Below are 27164 nucleotides of genomic sequence, written 5' to 3'. Positions count from 1 at the left end.
AACGCTAATAAAGTTCTTTTTTCCTTTTTTAGCAGGAGTATAGTTAGGTTTAATTAGCGCATTGCTCTTCACTATATTGTGACTTTGAGCTGCAATTATATGTTTTTCTGTGATAAGTGGTACATCTTGAATTTGTGCCGTTTAGGCCTTAAGTGCATTTTCCAAACTGTTTTGCCTATCTTTTAGCTGAGCAAGATCGATGAGAAAGCTTGAGGAAACAGTTGTAGGCTGAGTGGTGAGGTGTAGGGGTTCAGCTTGAGTTCCCTTGTTAGAGTATATTGTTAACTCTGATTGTTGAGTTTTTTGGGAGGTAATTTTCTTTTCTAGAGTACTAATTGTATTTTTCAAATGATCTATTGTTTTGACATAGTCATCAACTAGTTGACCTTGTTGGCTATCATGTTCTTCAAAGATACTTTGTGTGTCCATCCGAAGTTTTTTTTCCTTTTCAAGTTGAACTTGTGTTTCAGAAATATTCTGAAGCAAATCTTCTATTTTACCAATATACTTATTTTCTTCAGCTTCAAATTTAAGAATTTTTTCTTCTAATAATTCTATTTTGATCTCTAGCCTCAAATTTTTTTCTTTCAAAAAATTGTTTTCCTCTAACAGAGCTGCTCCTATTTTTGCAGCTGCTTGTAACTTTTCCCCATTGTCTTCAAGGTTTTCTAAAATGTTATTTTCACTAAGACTGCTCTCTAAATCATTTATGGAAGAGAACAACAAATTTGGGATGTTGGAGCAGACGGGGGTCGTTGATGTGGCATCAACAGTTTCTCTGCAGCTGCTGCATCTCCAAAAATCAATTTCATTGCTTGTTAATTTTTTAAAACATTTTTTCTGGGATGTTCTGACAGCCTTCATGGTACCACATATTACAAGGGCAAGTGCATTTAATTCCTGAATATTTGACACCTATTGAGCAAGAACCACATGGAAATTTTGGGAACATTTTCCCTGTCAGAATATTTCAGTTACCATGAATGCAATGACCACGATATTGTCAATGTTAAAATTATTCATATATTATTCAGTATTAATGAATAATTCTATGAGTTATTCACCTAGTACCAATTGAGGAAGAAGACGGTAAAGTTTTTGAAGGATGGTTTGGCTGGTTCCTCTTGTCTAGTGAATATATTAAAATTTCGTCCCAAAGTGTAAAACAGAGAGCAGTTTTTGAATGGAGGTTTGGCTGGTTCCTCTTGTCCAGTGAATATTCAAATTTAGTCCTGGAGTGGAAAAAACTGGAAGCAGTTCTTGGATTGAGGTTTGGCTGATTCCTCTTGTCTGGTAAGAATATATTAAAGTTGTTGTTTACTTATAATATTGTATATTCCAAATGTTATTTACTTATGGTAATACTAAAATAATTAGTTTAAGTTTCAGCTTTATTAAATTAACAAGCTGCAAAAGGTAAGTGGCAAAAAGTAAATGTCCCCAGGTGTATTTGAACCAGGTATCTTCAACTTATGAGTCTGACTATGAGTCTGACAATTAAGCCACTCAGCTATCATTCCTGAGATATCATATTATGGTGATATATCACAAATATACTTGGCAATTACAATCTGGTCAGTCAAGTCAGTAATACAATCACTGAAAATTTTGTCTCAGTTGATAAGAGAGTACAAGGGTCAGGCAACCTGGCCTCTTATCTGATTACCTTTCTTATCAAAAGTGGAGCCTTCTTGGAATTTCCTGATTTTACTAAATAGAAAACTTAAAGTTATTATATTACTTCTTTGCAAAAATGTAAACTGACAACATAAATTTGAAGCACAGAACTTATTATCGAAATTGGTTAAACTATAATTTGAGACAACTCACTAAAAGTCACTGAATTTCTGTCCAACTTGAGGAGCACAAACTTCACTCAACCATCCACCTGTAGTATAGTCATGTTAGTTGGAATGATTTCAATCATATGTTCAATCAATAGGGAAAATCTTCCACCGTACCTTAGACTAACTAGACTAACTCTGATCTCATCTCAGAACAGAATCTTCTTCCAGTCATTCATGTTCCAGTAGGCTTAGTTTTGAGCAAATCTGAGTTTGGCCAACCCATGACTTGTAGTGAAGAGAGGACCTGTGACGAATCTTCTGCTGCTCAGATCACTTTCTCTAAGACATCTACATATTGTTCGACTTCCATCCAAATCTTGTTTGAATCCAAAATCTTACCCTCCTTTAATAGCACCTTCTCAAAGTTCATAAATTACAACTTATATTTTGAGACTTTTCATTGTACTCATTTAAAAATTAGTACAGAACTGTAAATTTGTATATACATTTGAATCATATATGAGGGTCACTCTGAAAGTTTTGAGGTACTGACTTATTGTATACTGAAATAATCTTATCACTCTTATCTGAGTGTTAAGTGCTTATCAGTACCTGACAGCTACTTTGGTTAATCAGTGTACTTGATTCATCATACCTTGCTATTTTTTTAGGTGGTATTAACAATTTTGAAGGAGCGATAATTTTCCTCAAGACAACAATAAATTTGGAAGGTTGCATTCTGCTGTCACTCAAGAAAATTTTGATAAGGTGCTTGCTACGATTCAAGAGGACAAACACTTCACTTATTTAATGATTGAAGCTTTTCTAGGAATTATATCCTTAGCCGCATGAATAATATTGCATGACAATGGGTACCCTCACGATTTTACAGATAAGCAAAAAGGAGAGAATGAGAATTAGCAAGCAGACCCTCCCAACTGCTTGCTAATAATAGTGGTCATCAGAATATTTCCGAAATTGTCACTGTTGATGAGACATACATACCATAATGTTCAAGAAACGATCAGTGAAGAAAGTAATGTATGCTGTTTTCTTCAGGAGAACAGGACTGGTGAAGGCTGTAGGGACTTTTCTGGCTGTCACAGCAAGTTGGTACACTGAACTAAGGTTCCCATAACTTCTTCAGGACTTAAAACATTAAGGGTTTAAAATGTACCACGAAGTGCCTCTTCTCACACTGCTGCTTGAACTTTTTGGCAGAAAATACATTAAAACTAAGCAGCATCCCCATTATTCTCCCGATCTTGCTATGTGCGACTTCTGGATATTCTTCAATCTGAAGAAACGTATGCAAGGTCATCGCTTTTCTTCAGAAGCCGAGATTAATAGCAAAATTCATAAATATTTTAACTCTTTTCCAAAAATTTAGTAGCTGGAGCTTTCAATGAGTGGAAAATCCAACTTCAAAAGTAAATTGATGTCAGAGGGGATTTATTTGATCTCATCTAATGTTTGGTAAGTCTAGTACACAAAATCTTCATATATATATATATATATATATAAAAACTTTTAGTGTCATATGTTAAGGTTATTTAAAAAAAAATTAATTATGTGTTATTTATTACCCAATTTGTACAAAATTATTTGAAGTTTGAGTTCTCATTAAAATTGAACTGTCCGAAAACGTTTTGTGTTTGTTATAATTGTTATCAAATGATACGATATCGGTTGTGATGCATCACTTAAGGCCCTTATAAAATCAAAGAAGTTGTATCTAATAAAAGGAAATCATTATAATGGTTTAAAAATACAATAAATTGTTATTTTACTAAACTAACAAAGAGTAAAATTATATATGAATTAATTAGACAAATAATGTTTTATTATGTCATAAACTTGTCATTCGTGAATATGCATTATTACACATGTTTTATCCATATCAAAATGTACTACAAAATAATCCTTGTCTTGTAATTATTATTAAAAGAAGAAAAAAGTGCTTTATTTATACAATAAACAAAAACAAAATATTACCCTCACTAACCTTAATAGGAACTAGCTTTAGCTGTCTAAAAGTAAATTAGTATTTATTTAGTCCAAAGTAAGGAACAAATATTAAGCACTAAATACAATGGTCATTTCAGCTGTATGTCTGGTTGGCACTTCCACACACTTCTTATAACTACAATTAATACAAAAAATGTAATTATTAAAAACTATTGTCATTTTAACTTTGATGATTTAAATAAGCTTCAAAATATTACTTGCAATCAAAAAAAAGAAGAAAAATGTAATATTTTGTAAGTCCAATAAATATATGCCCGCACACACACACACACACACACACACACAATAATATATTTGTTTTAATTTAGTTTTGGGCTCCTCACAACTGTTATCTCAAAGTTTTTCATTTATATTTTAAAATTTAAAAGTTAAATTCATAGACTAAATCCCATCGCATTTTCAACACATCTCTCGTACATTTTCCAAATTGAAGCCAATTCTGTCCATCATGGTAGTCAAAAAATTCTTCACCTAGTATGTTACTCCCAACTTAGCGGGTATTTGTCGTTTTCTGGTCTTCTAATTATTATTTAAAGTATGTTTTAATAGCAGTAAACTTCTTGAGTTCGATAAATATTATTGATGTATCATTAATTTTACCTTTGAGTTTAAAAGACAATAGACCTTGCAATCATATAGGGATTGTGTGGCAGAAGTTTTGTTCGGTAAAACTAATTCTGTTTGGTGATTCATAGATAGTACTACCATACTAGTTATTTTTTTAAGTTGTATTTCATTTTAAACCTATAAATGTTAATGGTAATAAAACATACTGTTTAAAATATATTTATAATCATGTTTATTTCATTTTCTGTTACATAGCGTGCAACCACAACATTTCAAGTAGCAACAGATTTTAACATTGTATGCAATATCTTGTCATAGATTGATACAAAGCTTTTACTTGTAACAGAACATGTTTACAACCCAACTTCCAACAAATCCTTAATTTAAGATATATTTTCTGAGAACTGTTAACTTACTTGGAATTTCACCAACGTACAGCTTTTTCAGAGATAGAGGACCTAAATTGTAACTTATAGGTAACAGCCCTGTGAACTTACTAATGTAAAATATAGGGCCTAAAAGAGCAATGTGGTTGAGTCGAAAACGTTGCATTGTGCACATTGACCTCAATGCGGCAGTGAGGCTACAACTTGTGTACCTCTACTTGTGTCATAATTGACATCTTTGTCTCCTTGTCTGTTCCGAAAGATGACATGAGTCCACATCTACACAATAACGTGGTTGTCTTTCTTGTTTTTATTCTGCTTGAAAATTACTCAGAATACGATTTTACGTTCATTTGACTTTTATCGTTAGTGGGCTTTGTTTTGACAGAGTCTTCTTGACTTGCCAGCTCATCCAATAACATAAGCAATTTTATGTCATTTTGATTTTTTTCACCGATACCGTTAAATAATACATAAGCATATTACCAAGTATTTTTTTTATTTGCATTTACAGGTTTATAGTTTACAACTTGGAACAGGCTTTTTAATGCAACTAAAGTTATTAACAATATTGTAATTAATAATAGTTTTACATTTTAATTATGTATTCTGCAGTAATTTGAAACAGGCAAACTTTAAAATTTAAAAATTATCATTCTATGTTTTAACAGGATATTGTAATTAAATTTTTAAACAAAACAGGAAAACAATTTATTGTAAGATTTAAAAACTTATTTTATTAACATTCCATTAATTTCTGTTCTTATAATCATGTTCCTAAGTATTCTTTTTGTCTCTTTACATCTTAAAAGTACTACAGTATAATGGTAGAAGTAAATTAACAAAATTGAGTAAATTAACTTTAATTCGACCCATTAAACAAAAATTGTTTAGATAAATAAAAAATTTAAAGTAATAGTTTTAAAAATTATTGCATGTTTATTCAGAGCTTTGTTGAATATTCAATTTTGTTTTACAAAATCTATATCAAATCAGTTTTTTACTCTTTCAAAATACTCTTCAAGTGATTCCACACATTTCTCTTCATAAATGTATATACTAAATTGTATCAATTTGAGAAAAACTTCATTTCTTAACATTGGATGTTCAAGAGAAAAGAACAGTTCCCTTGTGGATTCTTGTTTGACATGCCGTCATATATGTGCTGGCTGTTATTGATACATTGAAAATTTCAGTGATATTTGAAACTGAAGAATTTTATTTTAATATGGAAGTTTTAACCCTGGAAATGACGACCAGTCTGTTTGGTGTCGATCACCTAACTTCCAAAGTGCAATTGACCCCGAAATGGTCGATTGATATTTTTCTGCTAAAAGCATTATTATCCATCATGCTTTAAATTTACATCCATTGAAAGCCTATGAGTTGATTTTATTGTTTAGTGGTCTTTGATTTTCTTTCATCCTGTTTTTATTTGAAAATCTGTGTGGTTTTCCAGATGTAATTTGTTGTTAACCTCTTGCAGCGGAGATTGCTGTTTGTAATCAAATCATTTTGTTCTTTGTTCCTAAGTTTTTATCATACACTGTTAATTATGTAATACTTTAGAATGGGTTATCCTTGTATAACAAGTGATATTCATGACATTAATTGGATTTGATGAAATCTGCTTTGACTAACTTTGTTGAGTCAAAAGTAGAAGTGCTGTATGTTGTTTTCTTTTTTGTTAATTTTGAAAACTTAGTTATACACTGTTCTACATCAGCTAACTTCATAAAAAGGTAGAAAAAAACAATAATTTGCATGAGAGTAAATTTTATTATAATTGTTTCATTGTGCTGTTTAGCAACTGAAAATAAGTAAAAATTTGCTACTTTGCTCGTTTCACTTTAAACATAAAAATTATTTTTATTTTTGAATCCCATAACACTATATATTTCTATGTTCACAACTAAATATCCTACAATTTGGATATTTCAGGCTGTTGAAACATCTTATATTTTATTCTAACGCAGATAACTGGTTGTAATATATTTTTTAATGTCAAATACAAAATACAATACAAGATATATAGCATAGTATTTTTACAATATTTATGCTGTAAAAATAAATATATTTTCATTTTTACTTCAAAACTATGTAGCTTTATTCTCTGATTCTTAACAAGAAAAATGATAGTACATAGCATTTTATACACATATACTACATAAAGATTTTATACGAAATTTACAAAGAGATTCTGTAAAACCTACAAAAATCAATGCACACATTACAACTTCTGATAGACACTTCCAGGGTTAATTGTCTGAAACCACGCACACACACCATAAAGACATTGTTCAGTTTGAAGTGGTATTACTAATATATTTGCTTATTATTGATCCCTATATTACTGTTTTATATTGTTAATCACTTGCTAAAGGAAGCTTGGAAAATAATAAATTGTATTGTGTTGAAGATTGAAATTAAAAGATTATTCTGTTAAAAGGGCATGGTGTTATTGTATTAAAGTAATTTGTTGACAGTAATTTATTTATTCATATTCTTTTTCGATTGCACTTTTTATTTTTTTACACTCTGTAATGTACATATAAATGAGTAAAACACAATTGTACACTGTACAAAATCATTAGCGCAGAGCACATGACCATTGCTTCTGCAATAAACCCCAACTAGAGAGTTCGTTACCTATTCTAAAGAGGTGTATGGAATAAAATTCAAGTAGACAATATGTTCGTTACTTAAGTTTCTTTATTAAATTATATTTAAATGACTACTTTGTATAGACAACGATGATTGACTCACTATCACTATAAGAGGTATTTTATTAATTTAATATTAATATTTATAAAATAGTTATTTCGTTAAAACTATACAACCTATATAATATTGCGATAAAATAATTACATTTAATTACATACACGATTTTCATTAAATACTTAACAATTAATTACACAATACTATCTGTACAAGTAAATAAAAATACTATGTTTACAAAACGAACAGGATGAGACTGATTGCATTGGTAGATAAATAAAAATGTGCAAATTATGTACAGAATCGTTTAAAGCGTATAAATATACAAGGCCACACTGACGCGTGTGGGGTAACAGGTACTTGGAGAGCAGCGGCATTCAGGTGAACGTCACTGTAACAGGAAACAAATTGTTTAGACTTTGTGTCTCATCACAATATAATGATAGCCAGACTTACACATATATTTACAATAGTTTGTGAAAAGGAATCTTAAAGATATATACACAAATGTGTATAAATATGAATTATAATAAAAGATTGAAACGTAAATGTGTAAATAAATATGAGTTTTTTTATAAACTCAAAATAAATTCATTAATATTAAAATAAGTACAGGAATTTTATGTGAAAAGAGAAAATTAATGAATATAAAATTTATAAATATACTCCTAAACAGATTATTTTACTTGAGAGACGCCTGTACTGGTAGCCATCTTTATTTTAGCCCCACAAGAACAATGTTTATCTTTGAACAGTTTTATGGCCTTATTTATAGTTTTAGAATTAAGGGAAAATTCTTATGTTATAGGTATGGTTAATACGTATCCATAAAGCTTTGTGTAAAAAATTGTATTTTTATTGGTTATTTAGAAGGGATGTAAATCATTTTTATACTTACCGTGTATACTAATACTCAATTGGATGTGTATTATTCATATCTTTAAAACGAGACATTTCACATAGTTCTCAAACTAAAAATAAGGGCAAAATAAAGTTTAAAGTTGCTCTCATGGGGTAAAACTTAGGTCATTTTCACTACAGCCAACTCTTAGACAGGAATAGTGGAATTAAATAACAAAAGTGTCAAACATTTTTTTCTTCACGGTTTTGGTTTAAATTATTAAAGTATTTTACTAATGTGATAACATATTTAGATTTATTTAAGAAAAAAAACATCATATTCTGTTGCATTAAATGTATTAATTGTTAGCACACTGGCTGCTTGGCTGCACATTACTACTACACCGGTTGTCCTAAATTCGGTACATGACTTGTATCACAGTGAATGATTATGTATTATACTGAGGGAGTGTTAACCTTTATAAAAGTAATTTCCCTACCATCTCAAATTTCGGAGTTTTAATCCTACAGAGACAAAATTATAAACATAAATATAAGGAATATTAAATGATCGGATAATAAACATGAGTAGATATATATATATATATATATATATATATATATATATATATATATATATAAATATATATATATATATACAGGGTGTATATTATGTCTGGAAACACCCAAATATATCCTTTAATAATTTAAATATAAATTTGAAACCTCTTACAATCGTGATAGAGATTGGGCATCTACTTTTTGGAACAATGTTTTGTTATGTCACACCAACGGGGGACGTCCTGCCGAGGGTATCGTGAATATTCTTAATGGAAGCCTATACCTTGTGATACATAATTTTAAAGGTAATAGCTTACTGAATTGAATGCCACAAACCGCATCTCAAAGGAATTATTCTATCAGAAAATAAAAGCATTTTTAGTATTGAAAATTTACTGATGTTCAACAATGTAAATTTTAACATGGTTCTTGCCACAAAATGTGTTACACTAATTTTTTAGCATTTTTTAAATGTTCAATTAAAATAAAATAAACAATTTATTTTTAAGCTGGTTTCATTAGTACAAATTTACCAGTTTTTTATTACAATGAATAAAACTTATGAGTCACTTTCTCTGATTACTTATGAATCTGTACTTGGTGTTTTCCAGTCAGCAGGAAGGTTTAAAGAGACAAAGGTTACTAGCCTATGAGAAACATTATTGTGTTATTAATCATCTGGTCTAACAGGTTTCAGTTTGTTGAGCAATGGAGCTTTCACTAGACAGGTCTAAGCTTGGGAATTACAAATGGACAAAGGTCATATCATTCCTGTCGATTAATCAGTGTCTCTGAAGCATTGCTGTCAACAAGTTATCTAATTACAGTAGTTCAGTTTTTATTTGGCATTTTAATGGAATTGTCTGAAAGAGAACGAATTAACTCTGTTGATGATGCGAGGATATGGCGATCGTCAAAGATCTTATCAGGAAGTTTGTAATTTGTTTAATGACACTTTTCCCAGAAAGGAATCCCATAAATGTTTCAACAATATCAAAAACTATTGAGCGTTTTGAAATGACAGGGAGTGTACGTAATCGGCCAAAGTCGAGTAGGATACAATCTGCAACAGATGAAGAACATGCACTAGATGTTTTGCAAACATTTATTGAAGACCCACATACATCGCTCAGAAAAGCTGCACAGCAACATGATATGCACCCTATGTCTGTGAGTAAGATTTTGAAAATTAATAAATACAAACCATTTAAAAGTTCATTTAGTCCCAACAGTTAAGTGAGGATGATTACGACAGAAGAGTTGAGTTTTGTGAACTTGTGATGCGCAAATGTGATGACAATAGAGATTTTTCTGACCAACATACTATTTTCTGATGAGGCAACACTTTTTTTCCTAAATGGCAATGTTAACAGGCACAATTGCCGTTACTGGGCTAGTGAAAACCCACATTGGATTACTGAGTCCCATTCACAAGCAACCACAAAAACTGAACGTATGGGTGTGGAATTTTAGGTAACAAAATTGTTGGACCCTTTTTCATCAATGGAAATTTAAATGCCGAACTTTACTACAATATGCTCCAAAATGAAATAATCCCAGCTATTCAAATTGCATCAGGAGAATACTTTGATAATGTATGGTTTCAGCAGGATGGTGCTCCACCCCATTATGGGAGACAGGTAAGAGAGTATTTGGATTTAAGGTTTTCCTCATAAATGGATTGGCCGAAGGAGGAGAAATCGAATGGCCTCCAAGATCTCCGGATTTGTCACCAATCGATTATTTTCTATGGGGTCATTTAAAATCCAATGTTTATAGAAGAAAGCCTCATAATTTGGAAGACCTAAGAAACAGGATTTATAGAGGAGATTGCTTTGATAACTGAAGAAATGTTAGGCAACTCCTGTCGAATCATTTTACACAAGATTGGCTCATTGTCAAACCGTAGAAGGAACACAGTTTCGAACAATTGCTTTGGACACCAAAATGCAGGTAAAACGTTTTTTGTAAGACTTTTCTAACAGCATACATTATTTTTTATTTGTAATAAGAAATCAATAACATAAGTATTTCCATAATTGTACTGTATAAAAACTGGCAAATTTGTGCTAATAGAACCAGCTTAAAATGAAATTTTTGTTTTATTTAATTGAACATTTAAAAAAATGCTAAAAGATTAGTGTAACACATTTTGTGGCAAGAACCATGTTAAAATTACATTGTTGAACATCAGTAAATTTTCAATACTAAAAATGCTCTATTTTCTGATAGAATAATTCCTTTGAGATGCGGTTTGTGGCATTCAATTCAGTAAGCTATTACCTTTAAAATTATGTATCACAAGGGTATAGGCTTCCATTAAGAATATTCACGATACCCTCGGCAGGACGTCCCCCGTTGGTGTGACATAACAAAACATTGTTCCAAAAAGTAGATGCCCAATCTCTATCACGATTGTAAAGAGGTTTCAAATTTATATTTAAATTATTAAAGGATATATTTGGGTGTTTCCAGACATAATATACACCCTGTATATATACACACACACAATAGGTGTGAATTACGAGACGTTTTGGTATGTACTCAGTCATTTTATAAACAGTGAGTACAGTCTGTTTACAATATTTAAAAAAAAATACCGGAGATATCTTTTTATTAATCAGTCTTGGATCTTACAACTAACCCTAACTAAATTTGACAAACACAAAAATGTTATATACCTGTTAAAGCAATTGCTACGAGTGCCTACTCGAGCTGGAACTATCTGAACTAGAGTCACGACTGTGCCTTCTGCTGTGTCGAGACTTGTCCATCCCACCTGCAACATACAGCACAGGGTCAAAACATGTTGTCTAAATAACTTCTTTCTTTCACTATATGAACTAAATTATTTTAAATCTATCTAGCATTGTTAACTATTAAACTTGCCTGCATGCTGAACTCGATATACTGAGAATGGATTTGATAAAAATTAAATACTAACTCATTGAAAAGGAATGTTAAAATTAAAACAAAAGAGAAAAAAGGATTAAATAATGATTCAGGTTTTAAACACAGGAAACTATAACCATGTGGTTTTGATCTGATCTACTAGTTGTGTCATTGCAATCGATTTTGACTCGTTGATTGATCAATTAATTCAATTACTGTAAATAAAAACAGTACAATTGACATACTATATTTAAAAAGTAGGCTAACTTATTCAATAAGGAAATATATTGCATCAGTTTTGCAAATATTTCTTGCCAATTCGAGACCATGAAACCGTTTTAGCAGTTTTTAATTGGAGAAAACTAATTTTGGAAAATCTGGAATTTGATATTATTATAGAGAGGTTTTTGCTAATGAAGGTTATGGTGCCTTGCTCTCCACCACTCAAGATGACTGGAAATTGCCACATATGTAACAGAGTTCCTTTACATTCAAATATTTTGAGGTCAAGATATTTAATTACAAATTATATTAAAATTAAATGTGAAACTTCTGATTAATAACTGAACAGTTACAGTTTTAATCTTAGGTCACCTTCCTATCATAGGAAGGAAACATTACTTCTCTTAGGAGGCAGAAAATTATTTTCATAAGTTCTAAAATTTAATGACTTACTGGAGAGGGGTGTATGAACCTCCACTTTGACTTTGGCGGTGGCCGTGACCTTAGTGGTGACATGAGGCTGTGACGAGGGCTGTGGAGAATCCCTGTGTCCAGAACTACTGCTGTCACTACCACTTCCAGACATCTGCAACAAACAATAACAAGTTAAAACACGGAAATAAGCAAGGAAGTTTGATGTTTCAAAATATATTACAACAGATACTGTAGTACAATTAATTGCCTTCTGGATCATCTAAGTGGCAATTATGTAGGACTGACAACGGAAGTATCACCAGCACTGTCCTGCTGTCGAATCAATAGCAATTACTTACTTTCCTAATTAATTACTTAATATATTATATATAAAAGTTTGTATAAAAACTCAGAACTAAAGACAATTTATATATACAAAAACTTTTTTTCATTATATCCTTTATCTTCTCAGAGAGACACTATTCACATCACCATCATATTTTAAAGTTTTCTTTATGTAATTATTTACATTTACTTTTTTAAGATATTTTAATTGAACGTACATATTAAACTACTACGTACATTTATTTCAAAATCTTTTACGTTAGTATTTTATATAGCTAATATATTACAATTCGAATATCTTTTTTTAGTAAATTTATACAATTATTTTAACATTTAAAAACATATTTTGACATGGCCTACTCACATGTGGGTGGGTGCAGGTGGTGGTCTCAACAACAAACTCTGGCTCTACAACAATCGTCTGCGTAGACTCCATCTGCTCGTGAGTCTGCGAGTGCCAACTAGCCTCCTCTGTGATGGTAGTGAGACTAGGCTCCCGGTGGCACTGGTGGACCGGCGCGTGTCTACGTGGCGGCGGTGCCACCCGGCACTTGGGAGCGTGCACACGGCGCACTGGCTCAGGAGACGGTGTAGATATCCGGTCTGGATGAGTTAGCGGTATCACCTCCGCCTCAGGTCCGACCAGAGACAACATCACCGGGAAGAAGAACAGGCCATTAACGAGGCCCACTCCAGTTAAAGCTATGAGGATGTAGAAGAAATACCTGAAAGCAGAATACAGATTAGACAACATAAATCAAGAATATAGATAGACATGTGTTGACTGAAGATGGCTCTCCACGGCAAGGCTGAAATATATCAAAACTAATTGTGTTGATACCGAAAAATTTTGTTGATTTTCACGCATTGTTATCGTACATTATGTTTTACAACATCATTATTATTGTTATTACTAATCTCATCATCAAACTCATTCTTTTGCAGTCATTTTACTAAAAAATTACTATAAATCTTAGGAATATTAATTAGAGTTATACTCAAACAATATATTTTTATTTATTTTCAATTAAATTACAAGAGTTAACAACAATCTCATCATTATTAATAATTACGGCCATTCGTGTAGATTTTATATGTTGTCTCTCCCACTCAACAGGGTAGGGGATGAAATTTCCTATTTTGTCACAAAACAAAAAGCACACTTAATCTGTTAGTGGTCAACTCCACCAGTGGCGACACATGACACCGACCACTGGACCACAGCTACCCGAGCAACAAGTGGCTTCCTGTTTTTGTGAGGGGGCAAATGATCCGCATAATTGACTAACTGAGTGAGAGAGTGGCCACACAGGCAGTAACTTGATAGCGGGTGGCACGGCCGACCGGCATACCGTCTGTGCCGGCAGCCAACTGCCCTCCTGCTTCATTACACTCAGTGAACTTTCATCTACCACATTCTAGAATCCCACCTGTGGTTGGAAACAGACCAGCAAATCCAGTCAGGCCTTGTTTGGAAATTAAGTAAGGTTAAACTAAAAAATGTCCTTTTACAACACAGTGATGTGACTAAGGTATTGCCTATTATGATAATTACAGAAAAATTTAGTCGTCATACAATGTATTTTGGGGTACAGTAAATAAAACGATCAATCCTATTAAATGAGATACTTTACAGACTAAAGTCCTACTGTGTGCACTCTTGTCCTTTGTTCAGGGGTATCTGCATGATCTAATTTAAAAAACTAATGTTTAAGTAAAATAATACTGTATTATTGAAATACTATTAGAAAAATATTTAGTTTCTTTTAAGTTTAGGAATTCAGGACAAATAAATAATGGAATTTAACTAAAAAAACATAAGCAAGCTACTGCAGTTTTTATTTATACATACAGTTAGACTTATAGATATATACCTGGTTTTTTGCCAACAATGTAATTGGGGCAATTTCTAAATATAAGAATAAATTTAATGATAATTTCCTGAATAAACAGTTGTTCAGTGGCAGAATGCCACAAGTACAGAATTAGCTCTAATCTATTTCAGACTGTTCCAACATTAAATCTGTTATTTTATACAAAACAAAGTGCATACAGAAACATTTTTAACACCAAATGTTACGACATTGATTGAGGTTTAGAATTATTTAAATTAATATCCAAATTAATGGAAAGAATAAAATGTAGAGAAGTTACTAAAGATACTATTTGAATATCAGCTAATTTTATATTGAAAATGCAAAGCCTCACCTTACAACGAACTCAAACTCCGAGAGAGCAAGCATCCCAACTGAAAGCAGGATTGCCAACCCTCCTTGCATGACTGGCGTGAACATGTGATCCACAGCCAGGCGCACTCTGCGGTCCCTGCGTCCTATACATGTCAGGAAGCTCTGAAAAAATATAAAGTACTGAATTCTATCCTATCAATCCTGATTCATAACAATATTCTAATAACTTAAATAATATTTAACGTGGTGGCATTTACTATTACAACCAGTGTACAAATTAATATTTAATTTTACTGGTGTTACACTGTTTAGATAATGGGGTAAGTTTAGAATAAATTGTATGTTACTATATGGAACACTTACAAGTAAATTAGGTTTCTTTATTTCATTTTGTTAATGCCCATTTATTTTTAAGCATTTGAATTTATAGATATAACCATATCTATATTTCATTCAGATCTGAAAAGAAATACTATGAAAACTTAATTTTACGTAAAGTAATAACGTTTCCATATAGTTTTATAATGATATTTTTTTAAATTTGACTTATTTTTAAAAGTATTTGACTGACTATCTTAAAACTAAAAATAAAATTCATCAAAAAATAAAATCATGAAGTGAAAAATTTTACAATTAAAAATCTAGATTGATTTTTAAAATTATTAGACTAGTTCTTCTATGAGTTGTCAATATTCTGTCTTGGTTTTTGTACTGTTTTACTTGTCTAATCTGGTAGTCAGTATTGTGAGATTTACATTGCCCTAAGAAGCCTTGAGAGGACTAGACATGTCTGTACTCATGCTCCTGGTCATCCCCACCAGCACTCAGTTCTAAAGTATAGTTTTTCTTATAAGGTGACCTACACACATAAGTTTATGTGCTAGATATAACACAAAGAATGTCTCAAACACCAGTCCCACATGTTACACTACTCCACAATACGAGACACGTCTGTACTCATGCTCCTGGTCATCCCCACCAGCACTCAGTTCTAAAGTATAGTTTTTTCTTATAAGGTGACCTACACACATAAGTTTATGTGCTAGATATAACACAAAGAATGTCTCAAACACCAGTCCCACATGTTACACTACTCCACAATACGAGACACGTCTGTACTCATGCTCCTGGTCATCCCCACCAGCACTCAGTTCTAAAGTATAGTTTTTCTTATAAGGTGACCTACACACATAAGTTTATGTGCTAGATATAACACAAAGAATGTCTCAAACACCAGTCCCACATGTTACACTACTCCACAATACGAGACACGTCTGTACTCATGCTCCTGGTCATCCCCACCAGCACTCAGTTCTAAAGTATAGTTTTTCTTATAAGGTGACCTACACACATAAGTTTATGTGCTAGATATAACACAAAGAATGTCTCAAACACCAGTCCCACATGTTACACTACTCCACAATACGAGACACGTCTGTACTCATGCTCCTGGTCATCCCCACCAGCACTCAGTTCTAAAGTATAGTTTTTCTTATAAGGTGACCTACACACATAAGTTTATGTGCTAGATATAACACAAAGAATGTCTCAAACACCAGTCCCACATGTTACACTACTCCACAATACGAGACACGTCTGTACTCATGCTCCTGGTCATCCCCACCAGCACTCAGTTCTAAAGTATAGTTTTTCTTATAAGGTGACCTACACACATAAGTTTATGTGCTAGATATAACACAAAGAATGTCTCAAACACCAGTCCCACATGTTACACTACTCCACAATACGCCAAATATCTGTTTATAATTATCTTCACGTTTCTGTTTTCTACTTATATAGTATCAATTTCATTTGTGATGTTTAATTCTAATGAAATGTATTGTCATAACAAATATGTATCCTTTATTACTATCCTTTAAACCAGTTCTTCACACTACGATTCTTAAACAGATTAAGCTATCAAAATCAGCATATTTTATATAGATTAGAAATTAAGTATCTGGCCTAAACATGTAAAATCATTCTAAACAGTTTTAAATTGTTCATTTTAATCAAATGACAGCAATAACTATGTATCTACGTTATTTAAAGTATCTACATGTACTATGCTGAATTAATTTTCAAAATATAAATGAAAGAACAGAAATATCTGACAGTTTATATTGAATTTTAAGCTTTGATTCCTTTTTAAATGCATTTGCTACATATAGTAACTTATCTGCCATAGCTCCTACATAAAAGAAACAGTATTGTGAGGAGGAAAAACTTACCACACAGATGTGAACGGTGAAGTGAGCTCCGATGCCCACTGAGATGATGAGCAGCACTGCAGGTATAGCACTCAGTTTGATCCCTAATGCTCCCATGAGTCCAAGGAGTTGCAGGACCATTGCGGCAATCGACACCGTTACCACCACCGCGGCCCGCACATTCACTAATAACACTGACACGACCACAAACACTGCTGCCAATGCACCGAGTAGCGCGATCCCCAGTGTCTGTCTCAGCATCAAATACTGTTCCCAGAATAAAAATGGAATTCCCGAAGGAAAGTTTGGAAGTCCTCTCGCTTCAAACCTCTGACACAAGTCTCTCACTTGTCTTATCGCTTTTGTGATTTCTGTTGTGTCACTCAAACCGTGAAGATAAAACGGCAACTGGGTATAAACTAAAGGTGCCGATTTTGGTATTTTTAGTTCAAAGTCTGACGGCACGTGGTACCACTCTTTCGGCTCCGGGCGGAGGTTGGCTTGGGATGCTCCATAGGCAAGGGCGTCATTGGTAACCCAAGCTGACAAGTAGTTGTAGAAGGCCTTTGGATTTATAATCCCATCGTTGTCCACAAGCCTCATCTGTGTGACCTGTGACCTGTCTATGGGGTTGTCCACATGACCAGTCTGCACCAACAGCTTGTAGGCCAAAATACCCTCGTAGCTGGCATTCTTGAACCACCATTCTTGCACAATGCAGCCATTTTTCCAATCCCTGTCAAACGCCTTTTGTAGACCTATTTAACAAAATGTTTCATTAATATTGTGAATAAATAAGTAATTTAAAATGTAATTAATTCAGATATATATAATAACTTATACTGCATCTAATTAAAATAAAAAAATAAATAAATACCAAGCAAAAATTTTATGTTTTTCAATCTTTCATAAAACAAATAAATTTACCTCCGTGAATCAGAAAACCAAAAATATAACCAAAATTAGACTATTTATTTTTTATAATTTACTGAACTTAATTAATTCAAATTGATCTGTAATCTTATCACTCTTTATTAATAAATTTTCAGATCTTAATTATTTTCATTCAAAATAAGATGAAGCAGTAATTTTATTTCATGAGTTTATATTAATATGTATGCTCACCAATAAGCCAGTCTCTGAAAAGCCCCAACCAGAACTCTGGGAGTCCTCCGTTGTCATTCTTAATGACACTCTGCACTCTCATGAATGCCTCATGGTACTCGTACAGCAGTCGTTGATTGGTCGGGTACTCAAAGTCCCGACCAGTGACAGCATACATGTTATAGAAGCCAAAGTAGCGTCCCTGTGCGGCCAGGAATGAGTTCTCCGTTGTTCCGTACGGCACAATGTCGGTGAGGTCCAGCCCATCCGTCAGCTTGGTGACACCCCACACACTGGCTACTAGCGCTGCCAGCATGCTGACGACAGCAACAAACTTGACAGGTGGCGACAGCAGATAATGTGCGTACCAGCTGCCAAAGCCACGCCACCCACAGTTGTCACCCACTAGAGACTCCATTAGTGATTTGGGCTTGTCTAGCAACTCGTGTGTTGACCCTCCCCAGCCATCACTCTGCAACACATTTTTCAAATGAAAATCAACTATAACTTTTCATGTTGATCATTATGTAACTAAATTGATTCTCTTCTAGTCAAAACAGAAATGGGTAATCACAACAACTCCATTTTCTGATGCAATTCATTCCAGAATCATCAAAAGCTTAGATTTTAGTTTTTATTTTTAGATTAATTAGTAAAAAATTGTAAATATCAGTTTCGTGTTAAACAAACGTAAATTTTTACCATATTTTACTACAATCATTTATGCATAAACAAATATACACTATTAACACTACAATATTGAAAAATGCAAAAACGACAATTTAACGAGGGAATAATGAACAATAACAATAAAATCAAACAAGAGGAAAAAAATGTTCTTTACCTAACTGAATTTCCAAATAATTTCTATGCAGAAAAAAGATAATGTAATCACCTATGCCCTTCTGTCTCTGGACTATTTGACCAGGAAAGGATTGAATGATAAACACTAAAATTAAAAAAATATATATATATATATATATATATATATATATATATATATATAATTCAGAAAAAAGAGTAAAACTCAATGTAGCCTAACCAAAAATATTATAAAAATAATTTAACCAGATATATGTATTGATTTATAACTTTGAACTTTTCCATAACATTACTGTTATGGAAAAACCCTATTTTTGAACATTTAACTCTATTATAGGAAGTACAACTGACCGCTGTGGCAGAAGCAGGAGCCACAACTGATGTCACAGTTTGCTGCCGGTCGGGTGGAAGTGCACGTGTGATGGTCTGCAGTTTCTCCGATGTCTGATGCTTGCGTGGTGTAGTGGGTGAGGGTAAACAGCAACACAACACATCTGATCGTCCTGCACGTCGTCTTTTCAGGTCAAGGCTCAGAACAGCTGGAAAGACAAGTAGCATTGTCCCGAGGTGAAACAACGACAAGATGGTGGCTTGCAGGGAGAACACCCGCAAGGCAGGAATCGGCACCAATGCTGCCACAAGGAATGTCAGTACCTTACTGAGAGAGGACAGCAGCATCCCCAGACCAGTCTTTTTTAATAGTACTCCAATCTGCTCCTAAAACATAAGGGAAATGTCCTTTTAACTCAAATTATTCCCCAGCAGGAGTTCTGTTCATTTTAATACAATTACTAAGAATATAATTTTGCTGTAAATGCTCCAATTCAACAAGACTTTTTTAATATCTGTAATACTCTAATGAATTTACATGGTAAAAATTTTAATTAAAATTTAAATCCAACCATACTAAATTACAATGCTGATTGATGATGTCAATGTAATTTAATATTATACTAAGTATACAAAAGAAAAGAAGTAAGTTTATAATTTACACCTGCTGAAAGTTTATTTCAACTCACGTCAAAATGTGATTCATTGTTGCTCTGTTCGGCATAGGTGTAGGTAAGTAGGAACATATTGTCGATGCCGAGCCCAAGTGCAAGGAACGGAACAATTTGTGTGGTGGTGGCATTGAACGCGATGCCCAGCACAGCGCACAAGCCGAGACCGGCCGCCACAGTGACGGTGACTAGAAGGATGCCAGCGATGCCAACTGACAGCTGTGACCTGAGAGGCTCTTGCCACCTGCTCAGTGAGATGCTTGCATACACAAGCTGTGAACATACAAATCTCTCATTATACCTTGGAACTAATACAATTTTTGAAGCTTATTTATTAGTAGACTAACTAAATACTTTCAATGACTACGGGTACAATAAAAACACTCACCATACACACATATGCGATAGCCACTTTGATGAAGTTAGGTTCAGAAAATTTGCATAGGATATCATTTAAAGTTGCCGTTGAGAAAGCAAATATGTTGTAATTTGCAAGTATCGATGGTGAGGCCTCTCCACTCATGTGCCTTTTTACTTCCTGCAAAAACATATTTATTTAATGACAAACTGAATGAAGAACACTCAAATATGATGCACATATATATTTAATAATTTGCAAGGTGTTCAGAAAATGTCACAAACTTTTGTAGATGATAATACTCATAATTTCAAAGTCCTATAGGTTTTGTAGGTCAAGAAATATGCTGTTTAGCCACTATTTTAATTGTTTATAAAAAGAATTGTCTCTGGAATTAGTAAAGCTACAGTTACCAAACATGTCAAAACAGCTGATTGATGCCTTTCAACTAACAAAATGTTAGTTGCTCTCTGTATTTGCAACCTTGTCTTTAAAGTGGTCATGCTTGTTTAAGCGTTGACGGATTTCTTGGAAAAAATTTTGAAATTGTGAAAAAACTACAAAACATTTGGTGTCTTGTAAGTATTTTATAACAATACTGATTTTTTTGTTATATGACTTTAAACAGTTTCAACTTTTGCCATTTTGTTAATATTAATGCAAGTCACACAATTTTGTTTGTTTTTCCTTTACCTATTTGCAAAGTATGGTAACTACAGCTTTATTAGTTCTAGAGTTTTTTTTAACACAAAATGTCGGCTAGCAGCTAAACAACACATTTCTTGATTTATATTAATAGAACATTTTGTGTTTGAAATGATGAATACTATCAGTCACATTAGTTTGTGACACCCTTTTTTCAACACATTGTATACATGAATATACACACACATATGTGTACATATCATGGCAATAACTAACTCATAGTAAGACAACAATGATTATTTTATTGTAGTATACATTTAAAATGTTTCAAAATGTATACTAATGAGTCAGTAGCCCTACCTCGGAGAACCTCCTCTGCCAGGTTTCTAGGACAAGGGCTGCCTTCTCCTGACTCCAAGCCACGTGGTGTACTTTGTATGTCTCAGACCAGAACTCGAACAGCTCCTTCTCTCCCATCAGCTGAATTACGGTCTGCAGAGCATGTGCCCTGAAAGTATCCAAATATGTTAAGATCAAATAATGTGGTGAAAAGCAAAGAGATTCTAAATAATTTATACAGCAGTAGACTTTTATTGTAGTAAACAATTTAAATAATTCAAACTACTTGTACAATGTTTCCAAAAGTAAAATACAATTTATTTAACCTTTGACTAAATATAATTTTGAACTTTGATAATGGAGGAATAAAACTAAGTTGAATTATATAGATACACTTTTCTACGTACTTTTGTAAATGACCAGTCTTGTTTCTCTTTGCACCTCCTACAATCAGGTCTTCTGGCCAGTGCATGAACTTTGCTGCAAATCCATAGCAGCCGCCTGTGAGCTCAGCTCCAATGTCAGGTGCCTAAGTACACAAACATGGAAAGTTCATAAATTGATTATAAAATTTATTTAGGATCCTAGAACCTAAGCTATGTTTTTTGTTTCCTTTTCAAATCACACTAAAAAATTATTAATACAAATGTTCCATAAAGGTTTCTTAAAAACTTAATCCAGAAATCCCAAAATTTACATTATTATTTTACCTTAAAATAAATGTAGAAAAACATGATAAATGTATATATGTAAAAAAATGCCTCCCTTGCCATAAATGTGTAGTATTTTTTTAGACTTCCACACTTTAAATGTGTTTTTATAAAAACTTACAAGTTCTTAGTGTATTCTCTGAAGTCCTAATATCTACAGTCAGATTACATAAGTTTAAGAAAGTCTTATTTGAAATAGTGAAAATGAATAACTAACACAACACAATAATACATTATCATAGTACAAAAGGCTAAACAATGTGATAAAAATTCAATTCAGCATCCCATAAAGATGTTTGAAATGCTTTAAGAAGGAAACAATTTGTTTTATTCTTATCTGGAGACTTGAGAAGCTATCTCGAATTCTTCTCCATAGAAAAAGACCCTAAAATATTTCGTCCATTAGGGATACAACTCAACTGTGTCAATGAAGATGTCAGAGAAGCCATAGTATTTAATCAAGGCCAAGAGAGAAAGAGAGAGAAGATAGGGAGACAGCTGGTACACAAAAGCCTTGACCTGGACCACCTGCCAGAAGGCCATACAGCCCAAACCCAATTGTGGCTTTTTATTTTGATCCCTTTGAATTATGGGTCAGCAATAAAAACCCCTCCAGGCCTTTGGAAAGGGTCTGGATAATAGTGTGAAGGTGGGTGAAATATGACACCTATTAGAATTTAGGTGCACATTCCGGAAAGTGACAATGGAGGAGTGGGTGCCAGTGCCTCCCACCTAGGTGACATTCCTTCAGTTGATTAACATAAGGCCTACAACTGGTCCATCCACAGCTGATGCACAGTAATCATCTGAGTTCAATATACTGACAACTTGATTATGTTATCGCAAAGAAGTTTTAGGAACTATTCATATTTGGGGGATAAATCTGGTTGAGAGGATACTTTATAATGTAATTACGTTTTAAAACTTCTTAATAATTAAAGGTTAGGCATATACCTAAAATTGAATTGAAATTGTTTTGTGGAATTTCGTTTTACTGGTCTTGTACCAATTATGAAACCTTGCTTGTGAGGTTTGAAGGTCCTAATGGGGGAGAGGAGATTTAGAATCCTGGGCAGGTAGAGAGGGGTGCTAAACAGCAGCTGGTGAATGAGGGGGAGACCTTGTCAAACATGTGATGTCTTCTTCTCCCAGATATCCTCTTGCTAGCCTTTAGAATTGTGATGCTATATTCACTCCAGTTGTATGACCAATTCAAAATTAATTGTGTTGTACCTCTTATCTGAAATATAATGGACCATTCAAAATATTTGGAGCATTATTTTTCAATGAACTTCATTAGCCGTCAAAACTCCTTATTGTCTTCCACAACAATTTCCATACAATGGCATAAGAATGGACAATACAGTAAGGTCCAAAAGTTAATTTTAAATTCCAATTTGCAGTGTTTAGCATTATTTAAAAGATCCAGCGCCATAATAATATCAGTTGAGAGCTATTTATTCAAATGTGGGCCGGAGGATGATTGGGTGCCAGCATGTAGACAATCCAGACCATGTAAGACCACCAGTCTTGATGTATTGTTTGAGATTGTTTATTCACCATAATGAGAAGCCTCATGTCTTTTGTTGCCTTTCAATGCATCAGAAACATTTGCACATCACAAAGAACTACTATCAAGAATAAAAACATTATTATTTGATGTTCTAATCTACAATCTACAAGAAATCATCACGACCTTGTTTATCAATGTTTAAAATATGTGTAGCATAAATATTTCAAAATTTGTTCAGAAAATAACTTACCATGCCAGATGCTTTGTTGGGTGATGAATCAGGACACTCTGGGTCTTTGGGATTCAAACAGGGTTTTTCTTGATAACCTGTACTGATTCCAGCCTAAAATAGAAAGAGAGAGGTGTTAGACGTGACATTAGTTTGAAAAAAGTAAAAATTATGAAAAAGGGAAAATGTTTTTAAATGAGCTAGCTCTTATATGTTATTAACTTGTTTATGTTCTGCTAGTAAATTTGATCAGTTAAGTTCAGATAATCATACAGTTTCCGGTCCATACCGAGTCAAAATATAGTTAATAATACAATTAAATTCTTGATACATTTTGGCTTCACTATTGAGTCATACTTGGTGAACAAAACGTTCAACGGATTTAATGTGCTGATAACGTTTCAGATCCTAACTAGAATACGTTAACGTATTTCCACGACTGTTTTATTGCCGCCCGAGGTCATTGCCTTGTCGAACGATCAACGTCAGGACTCAGGCCAACGGGGCAGTCGACGGCGGCGAAGGACAAAACAAAGGTTAGTAGTATTTAGGGCGGTTGACGCGTGAACGGTAGCTGATAGCAGGAACGTCGGAACGGACCACCCGTGAGCGACTTGGGTGGTCCTCTCTATCCCGGCCGAGACGATTGAAGGTTAAGTCACCACATCAACATTAACACTTACTCGTTTCATGTGCTGTTCGAGCGTGCTGTAAGGGAAATTAGGCTCGTACTCCTTCATGTGGTCCATCAGGTTCACAGGGTGCAAATTGGTCCACCGAACTTTCTTGCCGACTTGCCTGTGGAAATAAATCAGTTATTAGTTCAAACCGAACCTAGAGAAACCATAAAAAAATTGGAGTTTCACTTAACTTTAACTACTTCAACCAACAACAATATATTAATACTTTAGAACTGATCTACAATACAATTAGATTTGGATTCTAAGGTGGGAATTCAATGTAAGCAGGTAAAATAGTGTCGTACCTAGTTAACAATGAACGTTCCAAGGCAATGTTATTAGTTGATAGCTTAATTACCAGTTAGAACAAAAGCACAATTTGGCTTAATCGTTATCTGAAAAACACAAAATATGACCAACAAATGATTTACTCAAATGTTTTATTTGACGAGTATGCTTGTTCTTTCACTGATATTTAAACAAATAAAATATAATTAAGTTAAGTTGATAAGAAGGTTTAATACATCCTAACATAACTAGGATTATACGAAGATAAAACACAATATGAGCTGATAAATGGGCATTCCTTTTAATCCCTTAATGTGCGAGTAGCGCATGGACGTAAAAATGAATGAAGAAAAATATTGCAGTTGAGAAAGTAAACAAATCAAGTAGTGGCGAGAGTGGAGCGGCAGCCGAGGCGAGTCTAGGTCGAGTTCAAGGTCTCCCACTGCATTTCCGCCTACAGTGCTGCCACCTTACGTTACTTAACCAGTTACATTATTTGCATTCATACAGTATAACAATCACGTCCAATAGCTTTCTCCAGTAGTTTGTTTGTGTGTTTGTTTTTCATTTGTTGCAGGCGCAACTAATTAATTATTATTGTTGTTTAAAATAATTAAATTATAACTACACAATAAAGTTGGATAAATCAAACATAAGTATAAGTTCGTCAATACTTACGGAATGGTGACAGGAAAGTCCGGTCCCAGCAATTTAGATCCTTCCCAGAAACAGTCTAGAGGTGTAATTATAGCGCATGGAATCATGTTTTCAAAAATCTGTAACAAACACATGCGCGCATTACAAAACAAAATGCCAAAGCCTAGCATTGCAATTATTGTAATAATATTCAACATAAAGTGTATACAAAAAACATTGAATTTAAAGAACTACATTTAAATGTAGCAGAACTAAATATCTCCAGGTAACTAAAGGCTGATAACTAAAAGAAAGTTAAGTAATAACTCAGACAGAGCAGAGTGAGGACGGGGATTGCGGAACATGAGGTCGGGACGTTGTTTATGCAGTTGTCGGTTGGAGCCGAAGATAGAACGGAAGTTTTTGTTAGATCCCGAACTGAACAAGATCATTAGGTTTAAGAAGGGCTCCGTGGGTGGGCAGAGAAACACACGCCAAGCCGCGCACACTCGGCCAGCCGTCCCGCCTCGGCGCGGCGTACGACTGTTGTGGCTGGGTGTCAATCTTCTGACGTCTTTGGATTTGAGACACGTCTGCCGAGTTCCCTCGAGCCAGATGTGATACGTGGCACAGATAAATTACAGTGTAGAATTAATTGGTATTTAAGTTTAGGTCCGCTTACTTGATCTATGAAGTGGATGTCGAAATTGGGCACGCTAGGGGTGTAGCACATATCCTTTAGTCTCCAAGTTCTGGAAAAAATAGAAATCATTTAATCACAAAAGAAAGTTAAAACTAAAAGCTAGCGCTAACGATGCTATAAATTTTTTCGGTTATAAGCAACTAAATATCCTTATCTTCTTTTTTGAAAAGTCTTCACATTACTAATATCCTTTCTGGTTTATTCATTCGAATAGACTTACTGGAAGAAACTATATATTGATTTACAACCACCAAATACTTACATGTCAAATAAGTGGACTGTGACGCTGGCTGCAGCCTTAACGACGTCCAAATGTGCCAGCAAGGCGCCGGGGTGCAAAAGCGAGGCCTCGGCGTCTTGTGGTGTTTGGATGACCAGTTGATGGGTGCTGCCTTCCACTTCACCCAGGGCCGACTGGGAGTAGCGTAACTCCGTCTCAAGACGGCCGCCCTCTGCAAGAATAGAAGAGAGATTGGAGACTTTTCGGAGTTTTGTAATACATGTCGCCTTTGTAATTTTGTCGAATCTTCATTGAGGATATGAACAGATCCATATTTTATGCATTTCATAAAAAATCTAGATTTTACGTTTTTAACAGTCAAACCTGTTTTTTGACAAAATTAGGCATCTCAGGTCTTCGTATGTATACGTCTTCTTGATCGTAGTAACCATTCAAACGTTACTACGGCAACGAAAATAACAGACTGGAAATAAATTATAAGATATACTTTTTGTCCGATATAGCGCAAAATAAGGGCCAGTGGCAATTGCTTTCACCTTTTCAACATTTTAGCAATGAAGCATAATATGTTCTTAAAAATGTCTACTTCCGATTCAAAATTGTCAGGGGGCTTTATTAAATTACCCCATAACTGTTTCCACTACGATTACTACTTGTATTTAATTCAATGGTACTAATATATGTTGGGCAACAAACACCAGGTACAAACACAACAATAAATTTAAAAATTGGCGAC

The 27164-nt window shown here is 33.7% G+C and overlaps 1 protein-coding gene across 2 annotated transcripts in view; it reads right to left on the bottom strand.

The window, feature by feature from the left end:
* Positions 1–7462: 7462 nt before the first annotated feature.
* Positions 7463–27164, bottom strand: part of LOC124354611 (protein patched) — a 74099-nt gene continuing 54397 nt past the window's right edge. For both annotated transcript variants that reach the window (XM_046805211.1, XM_046805210.1), the window contains exons 3-19: positions 26450–26639; positions 26167–26236; positions 25527–25624; positions 24564–24678; positions 23902–23994; positions 21836–21957; positions 21450–21597; positions 20475–20624; positions 20105–20359; positions 19437–19802; positions 18285–18735; positions 17181–17917; positions 14969–15111; positions 13125–13485; positions 12455–12587; positions 11569–11666; positions 7463–7877 (exon numbers count right to left, since the gene is read on the bottom strand). In XM_046805211.1, coding sequence (XP_046661167.1) covers positions 11584–11666; positions 12455–12587; positions 13125–13485; positions 14969–15111; positions 17181–17917; positions 18285–18735; positions 19437–19802; positions 20105–20359; positions 20475–20624; positions 21450–21597; positions 21836–21957; positions 23902–23994; positions 24564–24678; positions 25527–25624; positions 26167–26236; positions 26450–26639 — 3515 coding nt within the window. In that variant the 3' untranslated portion in view covers positions 7463–7877; positions 11569–11583. The remainder of the gene's footprint in view (positions 7878–11568; positions 11667–12454; positions 12588–13124; positions 13486–14968; positions 15112–17180; positions 17918–18284; positions 18736–19436; positions 19803–20104; positions 20360–20474; positions 20625–21449; positions 21598–21835; positions 21958–23901; positions 23995–24563; positions 24679–25526; positions 25625–26166; positions 26237–26449; positions 26640–27164) is intronic.

The sequence above is a fragment of the Homalodisca vitripennis genome, chromosome 2, assembly GCF_021130785.1.
Source record: "Homalodisca vitripennis isolate AUS2020 chromosome 2, UT_GWSS_2.1, whole genome shotgun sequence".
Classification (NCBI taxonomy): Eukaryota; Metazoa; Arthropoda; class Insecta; order Hemiptera; family Cicadellidae; genus Homalodisca; species Homalodisca vitripennis.
This window is presented reverse-complemented; position numbering and strand designations above follow the sequence as displayed.